A 22,814-nucleotide genomic window follows, 5' to 3' on the forward strand; every position below is an offset into this window, starting at 1 on the left:
ATGCATGCCCACCCTCACCTTGGATTCTTGGGAGGAGATGAAGCAACCAGGCCAGCCACCTGGTTTCACAAGACAGCCGATCTACCTTCTTGTTTGCCAGCGAGAATGCAAATTGAATGCATTAACATCGTAGACGCCAGGGAAGGTTCCCGATGATATAGTAATGCTTGTTTAGAAATGACAGGGCTCTAATGTTGTTCACATTTTTTTTGTCCTTTTAAAAAAAATATATGGGTGTGTGTGGCCAGGTGATGTCACCATTCCAGGAGCCTCAGGGCATGCCCAGCCCCATTAATCAGATGGATGATCCACACCATTCGCAACCAATCCCACTTCCTTGACAATATAAATAAAAGAAGAGCCCTTAAGTCATAGAGAATTCAAGTGCTCCGGGCTTCCTCCCTTGTGTGCTCTCTCTCTGTCTCTGTCTCTCTCTCTCTTGCTACATCTTTGTTGTTTCACTTGCCGCCTTCCAGCTAAAATGGCTTATCAGTCTTCTGTAAAGGTCCAGAAGAAGTGCTTCAGCAATTCATCTGCCGTCATCCCTAACTCATGCCGAACTAGTTTCGGCTCCAGTGCTGGGTCCAGAACTGGTAGCTATGGTGCTGGTGCCGGTTTGGGTAGGATCGGTGGTAGAGGTAGCTTTGGCAGTCGAAGCCTGTATAGCTTAAGTGGATCTCAGAGGATCTCAGCTGCCGGTGGGGGTGCCTGTTTTGGAAGTGGGATTGGCGGGGGATACGGGTTCGGTAGTGGCGCTGGCAGTGGATATAGGTTTGGTGGCAGCGTAGGTGGCGGAAACTATGGGATCGTTGGAACTGGAAGAGGCAGCCCCGGTTTCCCAGTTTGTCCGCCCGGTGGAATCCAAGAAGTGACTATCAACCAGCACCTGTTGGCTCCTCTCAACCTGGAGATTGACCCCACCATCCAAAGAGTCCGTAAAGAGGAGGGGGAGCAGATCAAGACACTCAACAACAAATTTGCCTCTTTCATCGATAAGGTGAGAAATAAATGCTTTCCCGTCTTTCACTCGTAGGGATAAAGGTGCAGTGAAGTTCGTCTTGCTACGATTCATGCTGCGCCAGCTGCGCCGCTCGTGTTAAACTGTAGGCCCATGTAACAAGTTCAGTAGAGGCATTCGAACAGCTAGTCAGCCCTGCTTCTGTCCCTCTAAAATGCACACATGTTGCAGGTGGAGCATTTCAAGACATGGAAATAAAGTGATCGGTGTAGCTTGTGCAGCCTTGATCAAATTCACTTCAAATAAAGATTGAAAGTGGATTTTGAATGCTCCTGTGTAAAAAAGAATTGGAATTTTCTGGGAAAAGCAAAATGCTTCAATAAGACTTATTTAAATGTCTTGGTGGCATTCCACACATTCTGTCAAATAAATATTTATGGATGTGGCAGGCTGGTTTCCAAGGCATACGGCCACGTTCCATAAAGTTAATTGGCAATGGTTGCAGCCAAGCAATTAATACAGAAATGATCTGGTTACAGCTCAGAGGTCTTCTTTACATGAGAAAGAGGCCAGGCTGAAGAAAGAGGTGAGTCATGAGTAGCAGAAATGGAAACGGGAGGGTCAGGCAGCAGCACTGAAGCAATACGCTTGAGCAATTCAAAGCTCCATTCATCCACCCGTTCAATCAATCACACCTATAATTTGCCGCAGTATAAAGTCTAGGACAGTGGTGGCGAACCTATGGCACGGGTGCCAGAGGTGGAACTCAAAGCCCTCTCTGTGGGCACGTGCAAAGAGAGTCCCCCCCCCCCCACATCTAGGCTGGTCTGGGCCGCTGGGGTCGATTATTAGCATTAAACCTAAGACCTAGTTTTGGGGAAGCAGTGTAGGTGACCCTGATAAGCGCTGTTAAACCCCACTGATTTTCATGCAAAAAACTAAAGCACGATCCTTTACCTGGGAACAAGCTCGGTTGCTGGCAATGGGACTTGCTTCTGAGTAAACCCTCCTAGGGTCGTGATTCACCCATTGGAAGAGCTGCATGGTTGCTTCAGAGCAGAGCCACCAACTACCACGAAGCTTACTCCCGAGTAACGCACACCTCGGAGCCAACTGTTTTTTTCCTAAACTAAAACCTCAGCATTCAGGTTAAATTGCCGTGTTGGCACTTTGTGATAAACAAGTGGGTTTTGGGTTGCAATTTGGGCACTCGGTCTTGAAAAGGTTCGCCATCAATGGTCTAGGACAGGGGTAGGGAACCTGCGGCTCTCCAGATGTTCAGGAACTACAATTCCCATCAGCCCCTACCAGCATGGCCAATTGGCCATCAGCCCCTGAACAGCATGGCTGATTGGGAATGCTGGTAGTTCCTGAAACATTCGGAACTTTACGGTTCCCTACCCTGGTATCTAGGAGTAGGTAACAATATATGAAGAACCAGACTTAGCATGTTTATATAGAAGTAAATCTCATTACATTCAGCAGAATTGATTTCCAGGTTGACAGACTTTAGAAATCCTGTTTGTAATTTAAATCTAGGCAATCTAAAACAGCTAAATGCAACATTTAGCATGACATTCAGTTTTTATCAGCGTAACCCCGATCTCAACAGTCATGATAAAGATATTCTTCTGAAATTCCTGGAGAGTTCCCTAAGCATGCTGCCACAAGCTTAAGAATACTTTCGTAATACACTTCCTGTATGAGTAAACTGTATAGATAAGCAAGGGCTATTAATTAGAATTGTATGTTTCTTGTTATTAATTATAATAATTATGAAAAATGGGCGTTTTGTCATTTATGTATTTATTTATTTATTTATTTATTTATTTATTTATTTATTTATTTAAACTTCTATACCGCCCTTCCCCGAAGGGCTCGGGGCGGTGTCCATCAATTATATAAAAACAGTTAAAATCCATTCTACATTCGTTTCAGTTAAAACCATATATAAATTCATAAAAAATTCAGATGGCGTAAATGGAATTGTAAATAACCAAAAAAATCCCTGCCTAACCAATACATTGGTTTTCTTTTTGTTTTGTTTTCATTACTGCGGTCTTGCCTTTCTCTGATGCCTGTGGTTTCCCTACTTGCAAGGAAACCAGTGTTTTTTCCTTTAACTTAAGGGCATAAGCAGTGGGGTGATTCAGCTGGTTTGCACTGGTTTGGGCAAACTGGTTGCTAAAAGCGGCCAGCTGCTTTGAGACGCTAAAAGCCCTGCCCTTCTCTCTCCCAGGGAGGGGCAGCAAGGGGACTTTCAGGGCCCCGGAGCAGCCAGGTGTGAGCAGGCTTTCCCCAAAGGCTGTGCCACCAGCCCAGAGGTGGACGGCCCAATCAGTGGCCCTCCCCCCACGGGGGCCTCCGAGAAGGTCCAGGTGTGCAATCTTCCAAATCCAAATCCAAAAACCTTTATTAGGCATAAAACCAGTGCCAAGAATTTCAAATACAATAAAAAGATCATTATTGCTCAACTTGCAGTACATAATCGAAATAAAAGCATAGCAACAGCTTCAGATATTTCCACACTAGAGCTATTTAGAAGCCTTAGCCATTTTTTGTTTTATCAGAGAGGAGCATAAATCCTGTTGGTAACCACAGTTCTCAAATTCTGCTCTGATGTTGTTGTACTCTTGAACAATGGAGCAGAGATATGAGAAAGTGTTACAGTTGTATCAGGACAGAATTGACAGCTTAATGCTCATCTTGTAGGCCAATACCAGAGAATGCGACGCTTGAAGATGTGCTGACGAAAAGAGTTAACACCCTTGCTCTGGTCATGACCCATCTGCTATTGTAATTAATAAAGTTGTTGCAGATATATAGCAGGGCTAGTTTTCTCTCGAGGGATAATCCCAAAGACTATTGGAGAGCAAGAGCTTTGTGCTTTAGCTCAGAGAAATTGGTACTCTTGATCAAAATAATCTAGACTTTAAGCGATGGTAAATCTCCGGATGGTGAAAGCATTTGTAACCAAGAGGGAGACCTCCCAAAGAAGCCCAAAGGAAAAGATCTTTTTCTCAATATGTAGCTTATACCATTTCGAAAGCTAGAAGCTCTCTCATTTCTAACTATGGGACAAACTGTTAGAGGGTCAGTGCAAAAGAAACAAAGACGCAGAGCCAAACTTAAAACTTAAAAGTTAAGCAAACTCCATGCCCTTGTTTCCCTAATAAATGTTGCCCTGATTCCAAACAAAAAAGAACACCATAGGGGACACAATCTTGCGGGTGCCAAAGATCTTATAAAGGAAATTGGGATTGGATGCTTTTCCAATTTCTGGTGCCATGCTTGGATCCAGATGGGGATACCACATAAAAGGTGCTACTTACCTTAAGCGTTAAACACCTTCTTCAACGCATGCTGGTATGAATCTACCACCATTGATGTTAAAAAACTTCAGTACTGCGAAGCCGATAAATTTTTTTGCAGAGCTTTAAGGGTGTTATCTCTGTGTGTATCCAGGTTGAAGCTTCTCTATGATGGAATATTATCCCTGGGTATTTGAACAATTTAACTTGCTCGATGTCAGCACCTTGGAGAATTACCATCTCAGCTTGAAGCCCACAAAACATTGAAAAAGACCACAATTTTAGACTTGATTGGGTTAATGACCAACCTGTTGTTTGAACAGTATTCACCAAGTTAATTCCTTAGTCAGCATGTTTCTGAGACCAGATCTTGTTCTTGATAATAAAACTGCATCATCGGCATAAAGGAGAATAGACAGAGGCACACCGTTCAGATAGGGGAGGTGTGCAATCTGATCTGTGGCCAGCCAGGCCCCTGCGTGGGCCTCTGGCAACCGCCACACATCCACGCCTCCTGGTCAATGCTGGAGAAAGGCCTCCCAGGCCACGCATTGCCAGCCAACCGGTCGCGGGCTATTTAGCCGAATAACTGGCCCGGCAGCAAGCAGGCTAAGTTAGAAGCAAGCTGCTGCCTTCCCTACATACCCCCCGCCCAACATCAGCAAGGGGCAGCCCATGCTTGAATAAGTGAGGGGGGGCACACGGCGGGGGGCGGGGATGAACCAGTAGTTAAATAATTAGAATCCCACCACTGGGCATAAGCTATGTTCCTTAGAGGGAAGAGTGAGAGAGAGAACTTTCTTCAATCAGCCCCTTTTGGAATTAATAAATGCAAATGAAACAAAACAAAACCCAATGAACAAGTCTATTCTTGATTGTGATGGGATACCTCAGAAAAAAAACCCATGCTAGATGGCATCAAAAGTCTACCTTGCCTAGCATCTTACATCCTACAGTGGTCCAGAAGATGTTCCTGGGATGCTCATAAGCAGACAGAGAAGGTAATAGATGGCATCCTCTACTGCTGACCTGCAGCACCTGGTAATCAGTAGCAAACTGCTTCGGGGCATGTAGGTCCCACTTATCCATTGTGGCCAACAGCTATTGATAGACCTATCCTCCATGACGTTGCCTAACTTTTTTTTCCATTATGCATCCGCTTTTATTTTGAGATCTCAACCCTGCCTTTTGATCAAATGGTTTCCAAGATGGTTTATTGTAGGTTATGAAAGAACGAGAGCAATGGTGCAATGGGGAAAAGAATGGTTTTATTCTGATACTAGCAGTAAAGCCAGTTGTACGAACAAATACAGTGGGCTCTAAAAAAAACTGTTGGTGGGTTAATAATGCCTTCCAAGGGGGCCAACCTCTCCTTCTTTTTCTCCCCCTTTGGCCCCATGACACAGCCTCCTTCTTTTCCAGGATGCCTGCATTAGCATAGAAAGTTGAATGGAGCCCTGAGAGAGAAATCCCACAAGAAAGCAACAGCACCCCAGTTTGTGAGCCACTAGAAAGTTTGCTGGGCACAAGACCAACCCATGCCAAATAATGCACTTTTAATCTACTTTCAATGCACTTTAATAATTGCGGATTTTGCCATTTCAGTAAAATCCAGTTGTAAAGTGCAATTGAGAGTGTATTGAAAATGCATTACTTGGAATGTGCGAAATAGGTGGAGAGTTTTGCTTTCTGACCGCCATAGCATATTTTGCACAAAGGGAGGATTTTCTCTGTTATTTTTCTCTATTGTTCCATAGTTTGACTTTGCACTGCATCTACTCCTCCTGTACTCCAATTTATCTAAGAGAATTTTAAAAATTAATTCCAGAATTTTTAACATGTGCAGTTTGCGACAACTTTCACTTCCCTCTGTTTGTGCACAGGGTTTGGGTTTTATTTTCTATACTATAGATGCTCGCACATGCCTTGATAAAAAACTTTTTTAAAAAGCCATTGTGTTGTGATGATGAAGATGCAATAGGACAAATAACATTTTGGATCTTTTTGCTTCCAGGTGCGTTTCCTTGAGCAACAGAATAAAGTACTGGAAACGAAATGGACACTACTTCAGGAACAAGGCCAGAAAACAGTTCGAAACAACACAGAACCCTTCTTTGATAGTTATATCAACAACCTCAGACAACAGCTGAACTGTCTGGAGAACGACAGAGCAAGAATGGGGGGAGAGCTAAACAGTGTGCAAGCCCTTGTTGAGGACTTCAGGAGCAAGTAAATCTTTCTCTAACTCTCCTTCTGCATCTCGTGTATAACTCATTCCCAATGAGTCGGCTGGCCTCCACTCGGGCCAGGGCCTTTACGGCTCTGGCCCCTGCTCTCAGGAACACTCTACCACTACTAGCCGTTCAACTTCTGGCGGGACCTTGAAAGTTCAGAGGGCCTGCAAGACTGAATTGTCTCCAACCGGGCTCGAGAGACCAGTAGCAGCTGAGGGTGTGTTCTCTGCTTTTATCCCTCTCCCCCCCATGTGTAGGAATCCCTTAACATCATCTGAATTCATCATTCTTTCCTTTGGAGTGGCTGCATATATGGGTTCGTGGGATACTGTTTTAGAATGTAAATTTTAAACTTTTATATGTTTATATTTATATATGTTTTAATATTGTTCACCGCCCTGAGCCCCTTGGGGATAGGGCGGTATACTAAATCAATCAATCAATCAATCAATCAATCAATCAATCAATCAATCAATCAATCAATCAATCAATCAATCAATCAATCAAATAAATAAATTTTTGTATTGTTTCTAAAAAGAATTCTGAAATTTTTTTTAGCAACTTCATTATTACAGTTTGGCATCTGCTCAGTGTGGAAGCCTGTCCATTAATAACTCTTGTCGTTTGGAAGGGTTTTAAACACATCACAAACATGCAAAGTCCCTGTCTTGGAGTGGTACCACTAGGGGTGTTGCTTTAAAAAAACAACACCTGGGGCTTGCCCCAATACTGCACCCCCACAGCTGCTCCCCAGCTGAACCTCCCCCATAGCTGTCTCAATTCTAACACTTCGGGTGCTCTCTCAAATACCCTCATTTTTTTCTCTATTTGAGTTGCACAGTGCCTTGCCAGCCTCAGCGCACCTCAAATAGGAGGAAAGATGCATTTTAAAGGCACCACAGGGTTGTTGTTTTTTGTGAGGTAGCAGCCAGGGCACCCCCAGGCACCCGGTGCTGGAGGCAAGAGCCCCCTCGCCCCCTCACTATGCCTTTGGGTACAACCACCTCCCCCAGTGCTTATGCCACTTGAGGCACTAAAAGTACCTTTAGCACCACTGCTGCAGCCAAGGGACAAGGGAGGGAGCAATAGTGATGAGACGTGCTCATTGGTGGGAGCGAAGGTAGCAAGACTGGGCTAACTTAACGAGAACTTGGCCAAAGCCTTTATTAAGTAAGTACAAGTACTGGCACGGTGTCGGGCAGGACCCATAACTGGATGAGCCAACTGCCAGCTGATAACAAAATTCATCACCTCAGCCAACCTGCTAAGGGAGCACCATGGGATGGCAAGTCTAGAGGTCTTGCACAGGTATTCCCTTCCAGTGTCCAGTTTCCTTGCCATGTGCAGGTTGGAACTGCATGCTAGCTCCCGAGCTGGGTGTAGAGCAAACAACTCCCCCTCCAGACCTCTTATGGGGGTCTTCAGACCAAGTGCGGCAGGCCCGCCAGTTCAGCCTCCCCCAGTTTGGATCTGTCCTCAGGCCCCGAGTTGCCCACAAAGGCTGTGACAAAGCATGCGCATAACCCACTTAATAAAACACCAGCACACAACCAAACTGAGGAAGGGTAGGGAAAACATGTAACAAACTGCCCTCCACAACAAAGAAGGGGTGATCCGGAGCAAATCCCTCTGACTTCTACATCCTCCGGGAGCCCCCACCCCACTGGCCCAGGCACCAGATTGGTCACCAGGGCTGCAAGGATGGCTGGGCTGACCAAATAGTCAAAGGGGAAATCCCTCCCCTATCTCACTTCCCAGTCCCACAGCCACAAAGGAGGCCGGGGTGAATCCGGGTCTATTGCTTCTAAGAATAATCTAGCAGGTAACAGGAACTCATCCTAAACTCCTTTGAAAGAAGCCGTCTATCTCACTTATGAGAAACCTTGTTTTTCTGCCAAACAGATACGAAGATGAGATCAACAGGCGTTCAACTGCAGAGAATGACTTCGTGACCCTGAAGAAGGTGAGTGGTCTCTGGACAGTGCAATTCTGGTCCTTGTTTTTCTGGAGATGACATTTCACAGGAGGCTTTTCCTTCCTGCAGCGTGACACACGTGGTTGCATATTTCCTGCGAATCGTTCGTAGCTTTGCAAAGCAAACAACAGGTTCACAAAACATTGGTGTATTGAACATAAGAACATAAGAACAAGCCAGCTGGATCAGACCAAAGTCCATCTAGTCCAGCTCTCTGCTACTCGCAGTGGCCCACCAGGTGCCTTTGGGAGCTCACATGTAGGATGTGAACGCAATGGCCTTCTGCGCTGTTGCTCCCCGACCATCACCTGGTCTGTTAAGGCATTTGCAATCTCAGATCAAGGAGGATCAAGATTGGTAGCCATAAATCGACTTCTCCTCCATAAATCTGTCCAAGCCCCTTTTAAAGCTATCCAGGTGAGTGGCCATCACCACCTCCCCTGTGGTAGACATAGATTCCAAACACCCTCAATCACACGCTATGGAAGAAGTGTTTCCTTTTATTAGTCCTAATTCTTCCCCCCAGCATTTTCAATGAATGCCCCCTGGTTGCTGTTGTCTTGAAGCAATTAACTGCCTTAGTGGCCATCTTTAAATAAAAGAAGACTATGTTGACATTTGGGAAGGAAGGCGGCCTGGTATGCTTTGATCGTGTCAGATCTGGGAAGCTAAGCAGGGTCAGTACTTGAAAGGGAGACCACCAAAGACTGCAGAGGGAGGCAACGGCAAACCACCTCTGCTTCTTTTTTGAAAGTCCCTTACTAGAATCACCACAAGTTGACTGCAACTTTTCAGCACATGGCATGCACACACATTGGCACCCCCCTCTTGAGTGTTCCAGAGTAGGAGAACTCAGTTTCTATGCTATATTCGAGATTTTGAAACTGTGCTCATAAGATGGGAAGGTGTCACCCGTCATTAGCGATGTCACAGGCATCGTACAAGGTGGGGCTAAAATGCTTGAGAAACCGCCTTCCACATAGTGCCCACTGACGGAAGAACTAATACTAATTGATGCATAAACTAAGAACATAAGAACATAAGAACTAGCCAGCTGGATCAGACCAGAGTCCATCTAGTCCAGCACTCTGCTACTCGCAGTGGCCCACCAGGTGCCTTTCGGAGCTCACATGCAGGAGGTGAAAGCAATGGCCTTCTGCGGCTGCTGCTGCTCCTGAGCACCTGGTCTGCTAAGGCATTTGCAATCTCAGATCAAAGAGGATCACGATTGGTAGCCATAGATTGACTTCTCCTTCATAAATCTGTCCAAGCCCCTTTTAAAGCTATCCAGGTGAGTGGCCATCACCACCTCCTGTGGCAGCAGATTCCAAACACCAATCACACGTTGCGTGAAGAAGTGTTTCCTTTTATTAGTCCTAATTCTTCCCCCCAGCATTTTCAATGAATGCCCTCTGGTTCTAGTATTGTGAGAAAGAGAGAAAAATTTCTCTCTGTCAACATTTTCTACCCCATGCATAATTTTATAGACTTCAATCATATCCCCCCTCAGCCGTCTCCTCTCCAAACTAAAGAGTCCCAAACGCTGCTAGATCGCTCTTTCTTCTCTAAAAGTTCTTCCTTTGCTTCTAATCATCTGGTTCAACCATAAATCGCTCTTTATAGGATGTGGATGGTGCCTACCTAAACAAAGTAGAACTAGAGGCCAAGATGGACTCCTTGAACAATGAACTCTGCTTCCTCAAAGCCCTGTATGAAGAGGTAAGGAGAACCCTTCCTAATCTTTTTTCACTTTAGTTCTGTGCTATATTGTTAGAATATATAGGCTGGTTGGGAGACCTGCAGTCCATCTCACTGATTGGCTAGTATTTTATCACTCCACTCAGCAAAGTCTGAAGTCTTCTTTTCAGTTTCTGCTGAAGAAAAAGCCAGTTCAGTTATACAGGGGTCTTTCAACCCATAGCCCTAGGATGTTCAGGGACCACACTTCCCATCAGCCCTGCTACTTGGCCATGCTGGCAGAGGCTGATGGGAATTGGAGTTCCTGAACATCTGGAGGGCCATAGTTTGAAGACCTCTGAGTTGGAGGAAGACTGCTTAGGTTGATGGAAGGCTTCAAACTTTGCTGAGAAGAGTGGTAGGATGCAAGCTCGTGTTCTACCATGGAGAGCAGCCTGGTTGTTTTAGCCTTCACTGGATAACCCTGTGAAAAACTACATTCAGAGTTATCAGCTGTCTGAAGTTGTCTTCCAGCCATAGCCTGATTTTGCCCGGGGACAAATTTACTTGGGCAAGAAAAATGCGATGGAAACAATCATGAGACTAGTGAGAATGATCAATTTTTAAAAAATGTTTCAGATCAATAATATTGGCCTTTTAAAAATATGTAGGAAAAACAACATAACATTCTGAAAGAAATGTATGTATTTGGTATGATGGAGCAGCAGTAGCATAGTGGTTAAGAGCAGGTATACTCTAATCCGGAGGAGGAACCGGGTTTGATTCCCTGCTCTGCTGCCTGAGCTGTGGAGGCTTATCTGGGGAATTCAGATTAGCCTGTGCACTCCAGCACATGCCATCTGGGTGACCTTGGGCTAGTCATAGTTCTTCCAAGCTCTCTCAGCCCCCCCTACCTCACAGGGTATTTGTTGTGAGGGGAAAAGGAAAGGAGTTTGTAAGCCCCTTTGAGTCTCCTTGCAGGAGAGAAAGGGGGGATATAAATCCAACTCCTCTTCTATTGGTCAAATTAAATACTGCACAAGTGCACAATCTGGTATCTAGGATAGAATTTAGCAGCTGCAAATGTGTGCTAGAAAACCTAGAAAATATGCATGCAAAGTCTTATGGAATTTCAAGGAGACAGGAAGTTCACATGGATTTCCAATTGTTGCAGTTGGATTATATTTCCCATCAGCACTTTCATTCCACTGCCTATCATTGATACAATTTTATTACTCTGATCCCAGAAGCCTACATATCTCCAGTCCTCGTGACCATTTGACCATTTTCACGACACTTTACAAAAACTCCAAATTCATTGAAAACAGAGATCTTGGGAGGAAAATAAGTTATACAATATAAACAACTAAATGTTCTGCACAACTTATTAGGGATTGGACAAAATTATTAACTTTGTAAATGTAATACATTTCTGTAGTGTCTGCAATTTTTCCTCTCTAACTGAATATTATTGTTCCATCTTCAGGAACTTGCCCAAATGCAGACTCAAATCACCGATATGTCTGTGGTTCTCTCCATGGACAATAACCGCAACTTGGACCTCAACAGCATTATTGAAGAAGTCAAATGCCAGTATGAAGATATTGCAAACAGGAGCAGAGAGGAGGCTGAATCTTGGTACCAAAGCAAGGTAAATCATCATTACATAATGGACAAATTTGAGAACCTTTTTCTAGCATCACAATTCCATAACTTATTTAAACTATTGGGAGAACAGTAAATTCAAGCCTACTTAAGAGAACATAAGAACATGGAACATGGGAACATGGAACAGAACCAATGCCAGCTGGATCAGACCAAAGTCCATCTAGTCCAGCTCTCTGCTACTCGCAGTGGCCCACCAGGTGCCTTTAGGAGCTCACATAGTAAGCCAGGATGTGAGCGAATGGTGCCCCTTCCTGTGGCTGTTACTCCCGATCACCTGGTCTGTTGAGGCATTTTGCAATCTGAGATCAAAGGAGGGATCAAGATTGGTAGCCATAGATTGACTTCTCCTCTCATGTAAATCTGTCCAAGCTTTCCCTTTTAAAGCTATCCAGGTTAAGTGGCCATCACCATCTTCCTGTGGCAGCATATTCCAAACACCAATCACACGTTGCGTGAAGAAGTGTTTTCCTTTTATTAGTTCTAATTCTTCCCCAGCATTTTTTTCAATGAATGCCCCTGGTTCCTACAAGTATTGTGAGAAAGAGAAAATTTCTCTCTGTCAACATTTTCTACCCCATGCATAATTTTATAGACTTCAATCCATATCCCCCCCCTCAGACGCCTTCCCTCTCCAAACTAAAGGAAAGGTCCCAAACGCTGCAGCCTCTCTCCCTCATAGGGAAGGTGCCTCCAGTCCCCTCAATCATCCTTGTTGCCCTCGATCTGCTTTTTTTTCTATCTCCTCAATATCCTTTTTGAGATACTTCTTATGTTGCCACAGTTGGGGCTACAATGGGAACACAGAGATTACCAGAACTGTGTGGCTGGTTCCCACATAAGTTACACATCACCACTGAATTTCTGAGTTTTGATAGTAATTCACGAAAGGCAGAGGCCCTGAAGGCCTGCCATTTTAACATGCAAACGCATCTCTGCTATGCCGCGATGGCTTATAAGGGTAAGCTGCAGTATTCAAAGCTCTGTTCTTGACCTGAATTCAATCCCAACCAAAGTCAGTTTCAGGTAGCCAGATCAAAGTTGACTCAGCCTTCCCTTTTCCAAGGTCGGTAAAATGGTGGTAAAATGTGGACGACTGGGGAAGGCAGTGGCAAACAACCTCATAAACATAGTGTGTCTACAAGCGATGTGATGTCCCTCCATGGGACCTGGTGTTTGCACAGGGGGACTTTACCTTTAAATCCTATACAACTTGTGACAAATACAGCCATGGATTGTGGTTTTCTTGATACTCCGGAAGGTAGTCGCGGTGAAGTGTCAACACAGGATATGCATTGGGCACAATTCTAATGTGGAGTTTGCATCAGTGGCGTTAGGACTCATCAGGTTGCGCATTCACTTGGCAGAACCGGTTGTTAAAATGGTGCTTGTAAACAGCCAGGTGTTAAATTATTTGAATCCCACCACCTGAACCGCTTGTTAAATTATTTGAATCCCATCACTGGGTTGTATCCTCTGTGATTGATAGAAAAAGTGCAGAGAAGGGCAACAAGGATGATTGAGGGACTGGAGCACCTTCCCTATGAGGAGAGGCTGCAGCGTTTGGGACTCTTGGAGTTTGGAGAGGAGGTGACTGAGGAGGATATGATTGAAGTCTATAAAATTATGCATGGGGTAGAAAAAATGTTGACAGAGAGAAATTTTTCTCTCTTTTTCTCACAATACTAGAACCAGGAGGCATCCATTAGAAAATGCTGGGGGGAAGAGAATTAGAGACTAATAAAAGGAAACCCTTCTTCCCATAGCGTGTGATTGGTGTTTTGGAATATGCTGCCACAGGGGAGGTGGGTGGATGGCCCACTAACCTGGATAGCTTTCAAAGGGGGGGCTTGGACCAGATTTATGGAGGAGAAGTCGATTTATGGCTACCAATCTTGATCCTCCTTGATCACTGAGATTGCAAATGCCTTATTAACAGACAGGGTGATGCGGAGCAACAGCACTTGAGAAGGCCATTGCGTTCACATCCTACATGTGAGCTCCCAAAGGCACCTGGTGGGCCACTGCGAGTAGCAGAGAGCTGGACTAGATGGACTTTGGTCTGATCCAGCTGGCTTGTTCTTATGTTCTTATGTGATAATCACAGGTTCGGAAAGCCTGTTTTATGGAATCTCCAGCCCCCTGTATTGATCAACATTTCTCCTTCCCCTCAACGACATTCACTGCTGCGCAATCTCTTACTACCATATGTTAACAAATATGCTATTACCATTTCTGCAAGTGTTCATAATAGTAATGAGGTTGGGTTTGATAGATCAAATAACAGCTGTAAATGTTTTGCAACGTAGATAATAACTCTACGGACAAAATTTGCAGGATATCCTTACTCTGTTGTTGAGTGTTGTGGCCTGAATCATGCATATGCTGTTTAAAGTGTTTGTTATAAATATTAGGTTAAAAGAATGATAGAACGACTATTAACATTTTGATGGGTCTTTTTCTTGCACATATCAGTATGAAGAGCTCCAGGTTACTGCTGGAAGGCACGGCGATGATCTCCGCAACTCTAAGCAGGAGATTGCTGAAATCAACCGACATATTCAGAGACTTCGAGCTGAAATTGACAGTGTGAAAAAGCAGGTAAGACATCGCTGGGAATGCCTGCGTGAAAATATGTATCGTGTTAGGACAGAAAGCAAATTCTTCTCCCAACATTCATACCACACAATGGAGCTGAGCTCTTCTTCAGTCCCAAAGGAGGATGGGATATCATATTTATCATGTAGAGCTTCCATCCAATCGATCTCAGTCATAGTGGTACATCACCCTAAGCATCATTTAGTAACTACAACGGCACCAACGTTAAGCCCAGGTTTCAAATGTTGCCATCAGTATTGCTGATATTTTGATGACAGAGAAATTTCTCCTCCACATGAATCTCCTCACACAGAAGAATTGAAGAAGAGTTTGGATTTATGTCCTGCTTTTATCACGTGTAAGGAGACTCAAAGCAGCTTACAAACTCCTTCCTTTCTTCTCCCCTCAACCTTGCGAAGTAGGTGGGGCTGAGATTGTTCAGAGAGAACTGTGACTAGCCCAAGGTCACCCAGCAGACTTCATGTGCAGGAACGGGGAAACATCCAGTCCACCAGATTGGAGTCTGCCACTCATGTGGAGGAGAGGGGAATCAAACCCGGTTCTCCAGATTAGAGTCCACTGCTCTTAACCACGACATCGCACTGGCTCTCGTACAACATGAAGATAGATAGAGGAAGGTTGCTGAGGGGTTTTTTCACCACTATAAATACAAATAGAGCTTTTTAGCTTTAAAAAGGGCTTGGACAGATTTATGGAGGAGAAGTCGATCTATGGCTACCAATCTTGATCCTCTTTGATCTCAGATTGCAAATGCCTTAGCAGACCAGGTGCTCGGGAGCAGCAGCAGCAGCAGAAGGCCATTGCGTTCACATCCTGCATGTGAGCTCCCAAAGGCACCTGGTGGGCCACTGCGAGTAGCAGAATGCTGGACTAGATGGACTCTGGTCTGATCCAGCAGGCTAGTTCTTATGTTCTTATGTTCTTGGTCATTCATTTTTTATATTTATATTTCACTCTTAAGATAATAGTGCTTTGTGGAGTAGTACAGACGAATGACAGGTTCTTTTCTCAAGGCATTTGCAATTGAAGTTAATTGACACTTGTCCCCCTCCCCCCCCCATTCATTTTTTATATTTATATTTCACTCTTAAGATAATAGTGCTTTGTGGAGTAGTACAGACGAATGACAGGTTCTTTTCTCAAGGCATTTGCAATTGAAGTTAATTGACACTTGTCCCCCTCCCCCCCCCATTCATTTTTTATATTTATATTTCACTCTTAAGATAATAGTGCTTTGTGGAGTAGTACAGACGAATGACAGGTTCTTTTCTCAAGGCATTTGCAATTGAAGTTAATTGACACTTGTCCATTCATTTTTTATATTTTATATTTCCTCTTAAGATAATAGTGCTTTGTAGATGTAGAAGTACAGACGGGCGGCGGGTTCTTTTCTCAAGGCATTTTAATTGGAAGTTAATTGACACTTGTCCCCTCCCCCCCATTCATTTTATATTTATATTCCTCTTAGAATGTAGTGCTTTGTGGAGTAGTACAGACGAATGACAGGTTCTTTTCTCAAGGCATTTGCAATTGAAGTTAATTGACACTTGTCCCCCCCCCATTCATTTTTTATATTTATATTTCACTCTTAAGATAATAGTGCTTTGTGGAGTAGTACAGACGAATGACAGGTTCTTTTCTCAAGGCATTTGCAATTGAAGTTAATTGACACTTGTCCCCCCCCCCCCCCCAGTGTGCCACTCTGCAGGCAGCCATTGCTGAGGCGGAAGAGCGTGGTGATTTGGCCCTCAAGGATGCAAGGAAGAAACTGGCTGATTTGGAAGATGCTCTTCAGAAAGCCAAACAGGACATGGCCCGGCAGCTGAGGGACTACCAGGAACTGATGAACACCAAGCTAGCCCTGGACATTGAAATTGCCACTTACAGGAAGCTTCTGGAAGGAGAGGAATGCAGGTCAGTGAGGCAGAGCCTAAGCAGTCAGATCCGTCCTTGTACAGCGGAACCTCGGTTTTCGTTGGCAATCCGTCCGAAAAGAATCGATGAAAACCGAAACCGATGAAAACCGAGGCAAACTTTTCCATAGGAATCAATGTAAATGCAGTTAATCCGTTCTAGGCACTCCCAAAAACATACCAAAAACACATTTTCTGGTGAATAAACATAGTGTTTAATGCTGAAAACAGTAACAAACAATAACCCTAGGACCAGCTTCAGAGCCAGTGGACCTATGTTGCACCAGAAAGCTGTCCAAAGAGGTCTGTTTCTGACGCCTCTTCAAGGTTTGTCTGAAATGGGGCAAGGCATTGTCATTAAACAAGTTGCAGACACGGCCTGCAACAGCTTTGCCTGGGCGATTTTTTTCCACAAACCCTGCACCTTATTGCAAATCGATGAAAACCGAGACAAATTTTTCAGTGAAAAAATCGATGAAAACCAAAACCGATGAAAACTGAAGGCAATGAAAACCGAGGATCCGCTGTAGTCCTTTTTAGCTAATCCAGAACAGCTGGTGCTTCTTTCTTCTCAATTCACAGCCACCAAAGTAAATTAAAATCCGATTTTTTCATTACATTTTTGCATTTTGATTCCAAGTAAAAGGATCTGCCGTGGGGTTGACATGGAGGGCTTGTGCTCACTAAGCAAGGGAGCCTTGGGTAAAAATTGCTCCCACAAAAACCCATCTTGGGGAACGATGGTGTGGTAGGCACAAACCTCAGAAACCTTCTCAACACACCCTTTGTACAAGATCACTAAAACAAAGGGAGACATGTAAGAAATACCATATATACTCTCAAGTGTATAAGTCGACCTGCATATAAGTTGAGGCACCTAATTTTACCACAAAAATCTGGGAAAACTTATTGACTCGCGTATAAGTCGAGGGTGGGAAATGCAGCAGCTGCTGGTAAATTTCAAAAATAAAAATAGATGCCAATAAAATTACATCAATTGAGGCATCAGTAGGTTAAATGTTTTTGAATATTTACTTCAAAGAAAAACAGTAAACTGGCTCTGTAAGTGGAAAAGAGGGCCAACAAGAACAATATGGTATCAACAATAACTTTTTAAAGAAATTACAAAAAACCTTGAGCTCAACCAGCAACCAAGCTAAAACACCAAGAGTTAAAATCCTCCAAAAACTGGATTCCTCATGTCATCATCTGTATGTGTCCAAAATGTACAGCCCAACTTAAGATTTTTAAAGGAGGGGATATTATCAAGAAATGGAGAAAAATTCTACTATTAGTTTCCATTTAGTAAACCAATGGGGAATAGGGGGCATCCCTTTGGGGAGGTCAATAACTTTAGGATCCCCCTGACCCCAAACTTCACCAAACCTGGATTTGGTATCATAAAGGAGACTTTCTCCTGATGAGACCCTCAGCCAGGTTTGACGTGAAAGATTGGTTCAGAGGGCTCCAAGAGATTAAGTGGACCCTCAAAAGGGTAGCCCCATCTACTAATAGCTCCCATTGAAAACAATGGGGAATGGGGGCACCTCCTTTGGGGGTCCATAACTTTGGACCCCCTGAACCAAACTTCACCAAACTTGGCTGGTATCATCAGGAGTGTCTTCTGAGGGTACCCTGAAATTTTGGTGCCGCTAGCATAAAAACTGCGCCCCCTGCTGGCCAGCAAAGTAAAAACACACACACAAATTTAATGACCCTCATATAAGTTGAGCGGAGCTTTTTCAGCATTAAAAATGTGCTGAAAAATTCGACTTATACATGAGTATATACGGTAGATTATTTGTGGCTGTTAGCAAAGTAGCTTTCCTGCGGGGGAGGGCGGTATACAAATCTAAAAATAAAATTAAAAAATTAAGCTTTCATGGGGGAAAGTCTGGCGTCCCCATCCCACGTCCTGCCATTCCAGCTAACCAGTTTTAGGTATTTTATTACTCTGTTCAGAAGGGATGAGAAGGGGCTCAATTTTTCCAACATGCAAGTTCCTACTTTGCAACTCTTGCTGTATAGTTCTTCCCAGCGCTGACTAATAATTGTGATTTGGGGGGAAAAAAACCTAAGGAAAAAGTCCCAATGCAAATGATTTTGAGTCAAATGCCTGTCAAAGACACATCAGGCATTCATTCAAGGTTTTCAGATTACTAATCCACTATGGTATAAAAGTACTGATCAACATGTGTACTCTACAAAATCCTATCTAAGAAGAACTGCAGGCTTTGCTGCAACGAACCAACACTTCCCTTTGGATTTTGGTTAATTTTGACTAATGGAGTGGTGATTCTGTAAACTCGATTCACCTGAAAAACCCGAATCACCTGAGAAGGCCAAACATTCTTATTGTTTTGGGGTTTTTTTAGTTTTTTATTGGCTGAAAATGAAGCTGAATAGCCTGGGACACAGGCATACCAAGGAGAAATGTCACTTGGAAACAAATTGTCTCTGGGCACACCCCCCCATGGGGCTCCATGCCCCTACCACTACCCCCCCCCTTTGCTCCTGGCTGCCAGGGAGCCAGCAGTCCCTTCTGCCCTGCCCTCTGGGGAGGCAGAAGAAACAGACATCTATAAGGGGTGGGGCTTAGGGGCATGGCCATGCCCCACATCACCCTGGGGGCATGGCCATGCCTCCCCAAGCCCCACCCCAGCCTTTCCAGGGGCCCCCCTTTGTTCCTGGCTCCCAGGGAGCCGGTGTCCAGCAGTCCCTTCAGAAAATACTGCCGTCTATCAGCCTCCGGCTCTTGCTTTTATAGTACTGAGGCCAGGGCAGGGGTTGGGGAGGGCAGGGCCATGCCCCCGACGTCACCCTGGGGGTGTGGCCACATACCCCTAAACCCCGCTCCCGGTCTCAGTACTATAAAAGCAAGTGCCGGAGGCCGATAGACTGCAGTCTTTTCTGCCTCCTTCAAGGGGAAGGCAGAAGGGACTGCTGGATGCTGGCTCCCTCGGAGCCGGGAGTAAGGGGGCAGCAGGGCGGCTCCCTGGACCCTGCCCATGTTGATGACGACATGGACGGGGTCAAGGGCGCTGGAAGAGGACGACACAGCAGGACTTCTTGCTGCCTTGCCATCTTCTTTCTGGTCACATGGGGGGCAATTTTGTTGCCCCCCACATGACCAGGTTAGTGGCACCCGGAGACAGAGGGTACCCCTCATCCCTGGGTAAATACGCCACTGGCCTGGGAGCCAATAAAGTTAAACATGATTCAATTTTTCCACCTTTCGGAGAGGGCAGGGGAGAGAACACAGCCCAGCGCAGCATTCAGTTCTCGCTGCTGCCCACACTGCCCACACCTGGTCCTCCAGGGCTCAGCGCAGTACAGTATTCCGTTGCAAATCTTCCACCGTGGCTTCTCCAATCCACATGGACTTGAGCTCTGGCAGGACAAACTGAATTTTTTCAGAGTCATGTTTTTATAACACAAAAAAATTCCATTTAAAAAATTCGGTTATTGGCTATTCGGCTTTACTAAACATCCCCAGGTTTTTAAAACCCAAAATTTAACAATAAAAATTATTGAATGTTCACCCCTGATGTTATCCCTTTTGAACCATCTCCAGATGTTCAGCTTACGTTTGAATTCTTATCTCTCCCTATTCCCCGCCCCCCCCAACAGGCTGGGAAATGACACCGCAAATGCAGTCAACATCTGTAAGTATCTTGCTTAACATTTCTGTTTGGGGGTCACATCTAAGCAAGAAGGGTCCCTTTTTACTTGGAAAGGATTACATGGGGCTGCCACTTTTCATGTGTGAGGGCGTGAAATGCCATCAAGTTGCTTCGGACTTATGGTGACTTTATGAATTAGTTGTCCCATACAGTCACACACATACAGTCACACATTTTTCCCACCCATAGTACCCCGGAGAGCACTGGCTCCCAGTAGAGTTCCGAATCATCTTCAAGGTGTTGGTGCTGACCTTTAAGGCCTTACGTGGCCTGGGACCTTTGTATCTTCGGGACCGCATCACCCCACATGTCCCAATACGGCCTCTTCGCTCTGCAGAGGTCAATTTACTGGTGGTCCCTGGCCCCTCGATGATACGGCTGGCCTCCACACGGGCCAGGGCCTTTACAGCCCTGGCCCCAGCCTGGTGGAACGCTCTCCCACCAGCTGTCCGGGCCCTGCGGGACCTTACAGAATTCCGCAGGGCCTGTCAGACGGAGCTGTTCCGCCGGGCCTTTGGAGGTACCAGCCGTTGATGGTGGCCCCCCCCCTCCCATGGCTGTACATCTGCGCCTTATCACCTTGGGATTTGCTGTTCTTCCCTCTCGTAAGAGGGTTTGAAATTGGGACTGCGGACGTCATCCTACAAATTAATTTATCTATTATAGTCAGTTTCCTATTTTACTGCTGCTTTTAAAAGTTTTAGTTGTTTTTAGCTGTACATGATGGTCATTGTGTTATACACCGCCCAGAGCCCCTAGGGGATGAGGCGGTCTAAAAATCTGAAAAATAAATAAATAAATAAATTTGTGGCCCAAGGAGCACATTGGGAAGTTAAAACGACCCAGGAACAAGCCAAACTGAGCATCCTCTGCAGTCACACAAGCCAGCATGCAGGGACTACTGAGGTCAGCAGCACCAATGATATATCTGAACTCACCCATTGTCTATCCCCACACTGCCAATTGACAGGGGTGCAGGAGGAGACAACAGTTAAGCTGACACCAATCAGTATTGACAGAGAAAGGATCCCATTTAAGTGGCCTCTGCAGTACTGGAGCTTGAGTTTGTTTGCTTCTGTCCATCAGGACTGTCTACGGCCGTAGCCAATGGAGAACTGTAGTGGCCACACTATGCAGCTATGTTGATTTAACTACAGTTTTGCATTAGGAACATTACATAGCATCCTGCTGGATCAAGCCAGTGGTACATCCTGTTGCACACAGCAAATTACCAGTTGCCCCGGAGAGCAAACGAACAGGCCAAAGAGGTTTGCTTCTGGATATAGATTTCCTTGAGTCGTGGTAGCTAGTAGCCATTTATGGGCCTCTCCTCCATGAATCTGTTTAACCCCCTTTTAAAAACATCTATGTTTACGGCTATCGTAAACTGAGGCTATCGTATGTTGTTCTCGTAATAAGAAAAGAGTCTTGCTCCGAAGAGTTGAAGGCAACAGGAATAGCGGAAAGCCTAAAATAAAATGGATTGACTCTATAAAGGAAACCATGACCCTCAGTTTGCGAGACCTGGGCAAGGCTGTTCACTGGACGTTTGGGAGGACATTGATTCATTGGCTGCCATGAGTTTAAAGCAACTTGACATCACTTAACACGTGCTATGGCAGTGGTGGTGAACCTTTGGCACTCCAGATGTTATGGACTACAATTCCCATCAGGCCCTGCCAATTGGCCATGCTGGCAGGGGCTGATGGGAATTGTAGTCCGTAACACCTGGAGTGCCAAAGGTTCGCCACCACTGTGCTATGGCAACCACTATGTTCACTAGCAGTGAATTTCACAATTTAATTCCACGAGCATAGTATCCTGGCTGTTGAGCTGGATGATGCAGGGCCCGAACTCCGGAAGCTGGGCTGGTTTAAGGGCCAGTTCACCTGATCTCACCCCACTTTTTGCCTTGCATAGTGGACTATGAGATAGTTTCCCTCCCATTCAGTTATTTCACTCAACTGAGGGGCAAAGGCTGATTGAGTGGTGTCCTTCCTTTCCACAGCGGTTGTGTCTTCAACCATGGCTCGGAGCGGTGCTGCCTGCAACAATCAAGGCTATGGAGTTGGAAGCGGCTTCAGCATGGCAGGAGGAAGTGGATTCGGTGCGGGAGCGGGGTGTGTAGGCCTTGGGAGCGGACTTGGTGTTGAAGGAGGCTTCAGTTCCGGGAGCGGGAGAGGCATCGGAGGAACGGTGAACCTTGGAGGTGGCAGCTGCTCTAGCGTGAAATTTGTTTCGAGCTCTTCTCAAAGAAGCTGCAGAAAATGAAGTGCAGACTCCCTCAGTTTTTCCGAATGAAATCTCCACTGGTCTCTGGCACTGTACTTGGCCTCGCCCATATCTGTCATGCCACAGACAGACATCTGCTCCTAATGTGTTAACTTCTTTTGAAAACATCCAGCTTCTTTTCATCGTACCTGGCAATACCCAAAATTCTGCTTTTACAGACATTGTAAATTGCACCGAGCTCTGCCTTGAGCACTTTTTGCACTAATGCACAACCTGCCCCTTTTCTTTTTCTCAGAATACTTCCAAATTTTGTATAAACTAGAGCAGTTTGTTCTTGATTAGGTTGTTTGATGCCTCCCTTCACTTTATGTGTTGTTGTGTCCAATAAAATGCATATTAAAGTGTATACTGTTAGTCTGCTTATTTTGAAGCGATAGTAGAAAATGGAGATACATACAGCACTGTGCATACTAATGAGTCAATTTGTATATCTTATGAATATTAAAGCGATAGAACAATTAATTTGCATTTTCATGAATATTAATGA

General features: G+C 45.0%; 1 protein-coding gene across 1 annotated transcript; it reads left to right on the forward strand.

Annotated features, from left to right (window-relative positions):
* Nucleotides 1–394: 394 nt before the first annotated feature.
* Nucleotides 395–22,673, forward strand: LOC125429094 (keratin, type II cytoskeletal 5-like). The gene is made up of 9 exons (XM_048489871.1): nucleotides 395–997; nucleotides 6,284–6,498; nucleotides 8,406–8,466; nucleotides 10,102–10,197; nucleotides 11,642–11,806; nucleotides 14,296–14,421; nucleotides 16,133–16,353; nucleotides 19,983–20,017; nucleotides 22,044–22,673. The coding sequence occupies exons 1-9, from the start codon at nucleotides 482–484 to the stop codon at nucleotides 22,304–22,306; spliced, it is 1,698 nt and encodes a 565-aa protein (XP_048345828.1). The 5' UTR covers nucleotides 395–481; the 3' UTR covers nucleotides 22,307–22,673.
* The last annotated feature ends 141 nt before the right edge of the window (nucleotides 22,674–22,814 follow it).

Source organism: Sphaerodactylus townsendi, linkage group LG03, assembly GCF_021028975.2.
Source record: "Sphaerodactylus townsendi isolate TG3544 linkage group LG03, MPM_Stown_v2.3, whole genome shotgun sequence".
NCBI classification, from domain to species: Eukaryota; Metazoa; Chordata; class Lepidosauria; order Squamata; family Sphaerodactylidae; genus Sphaerodactylus; species Sphaerodactylus townsendi.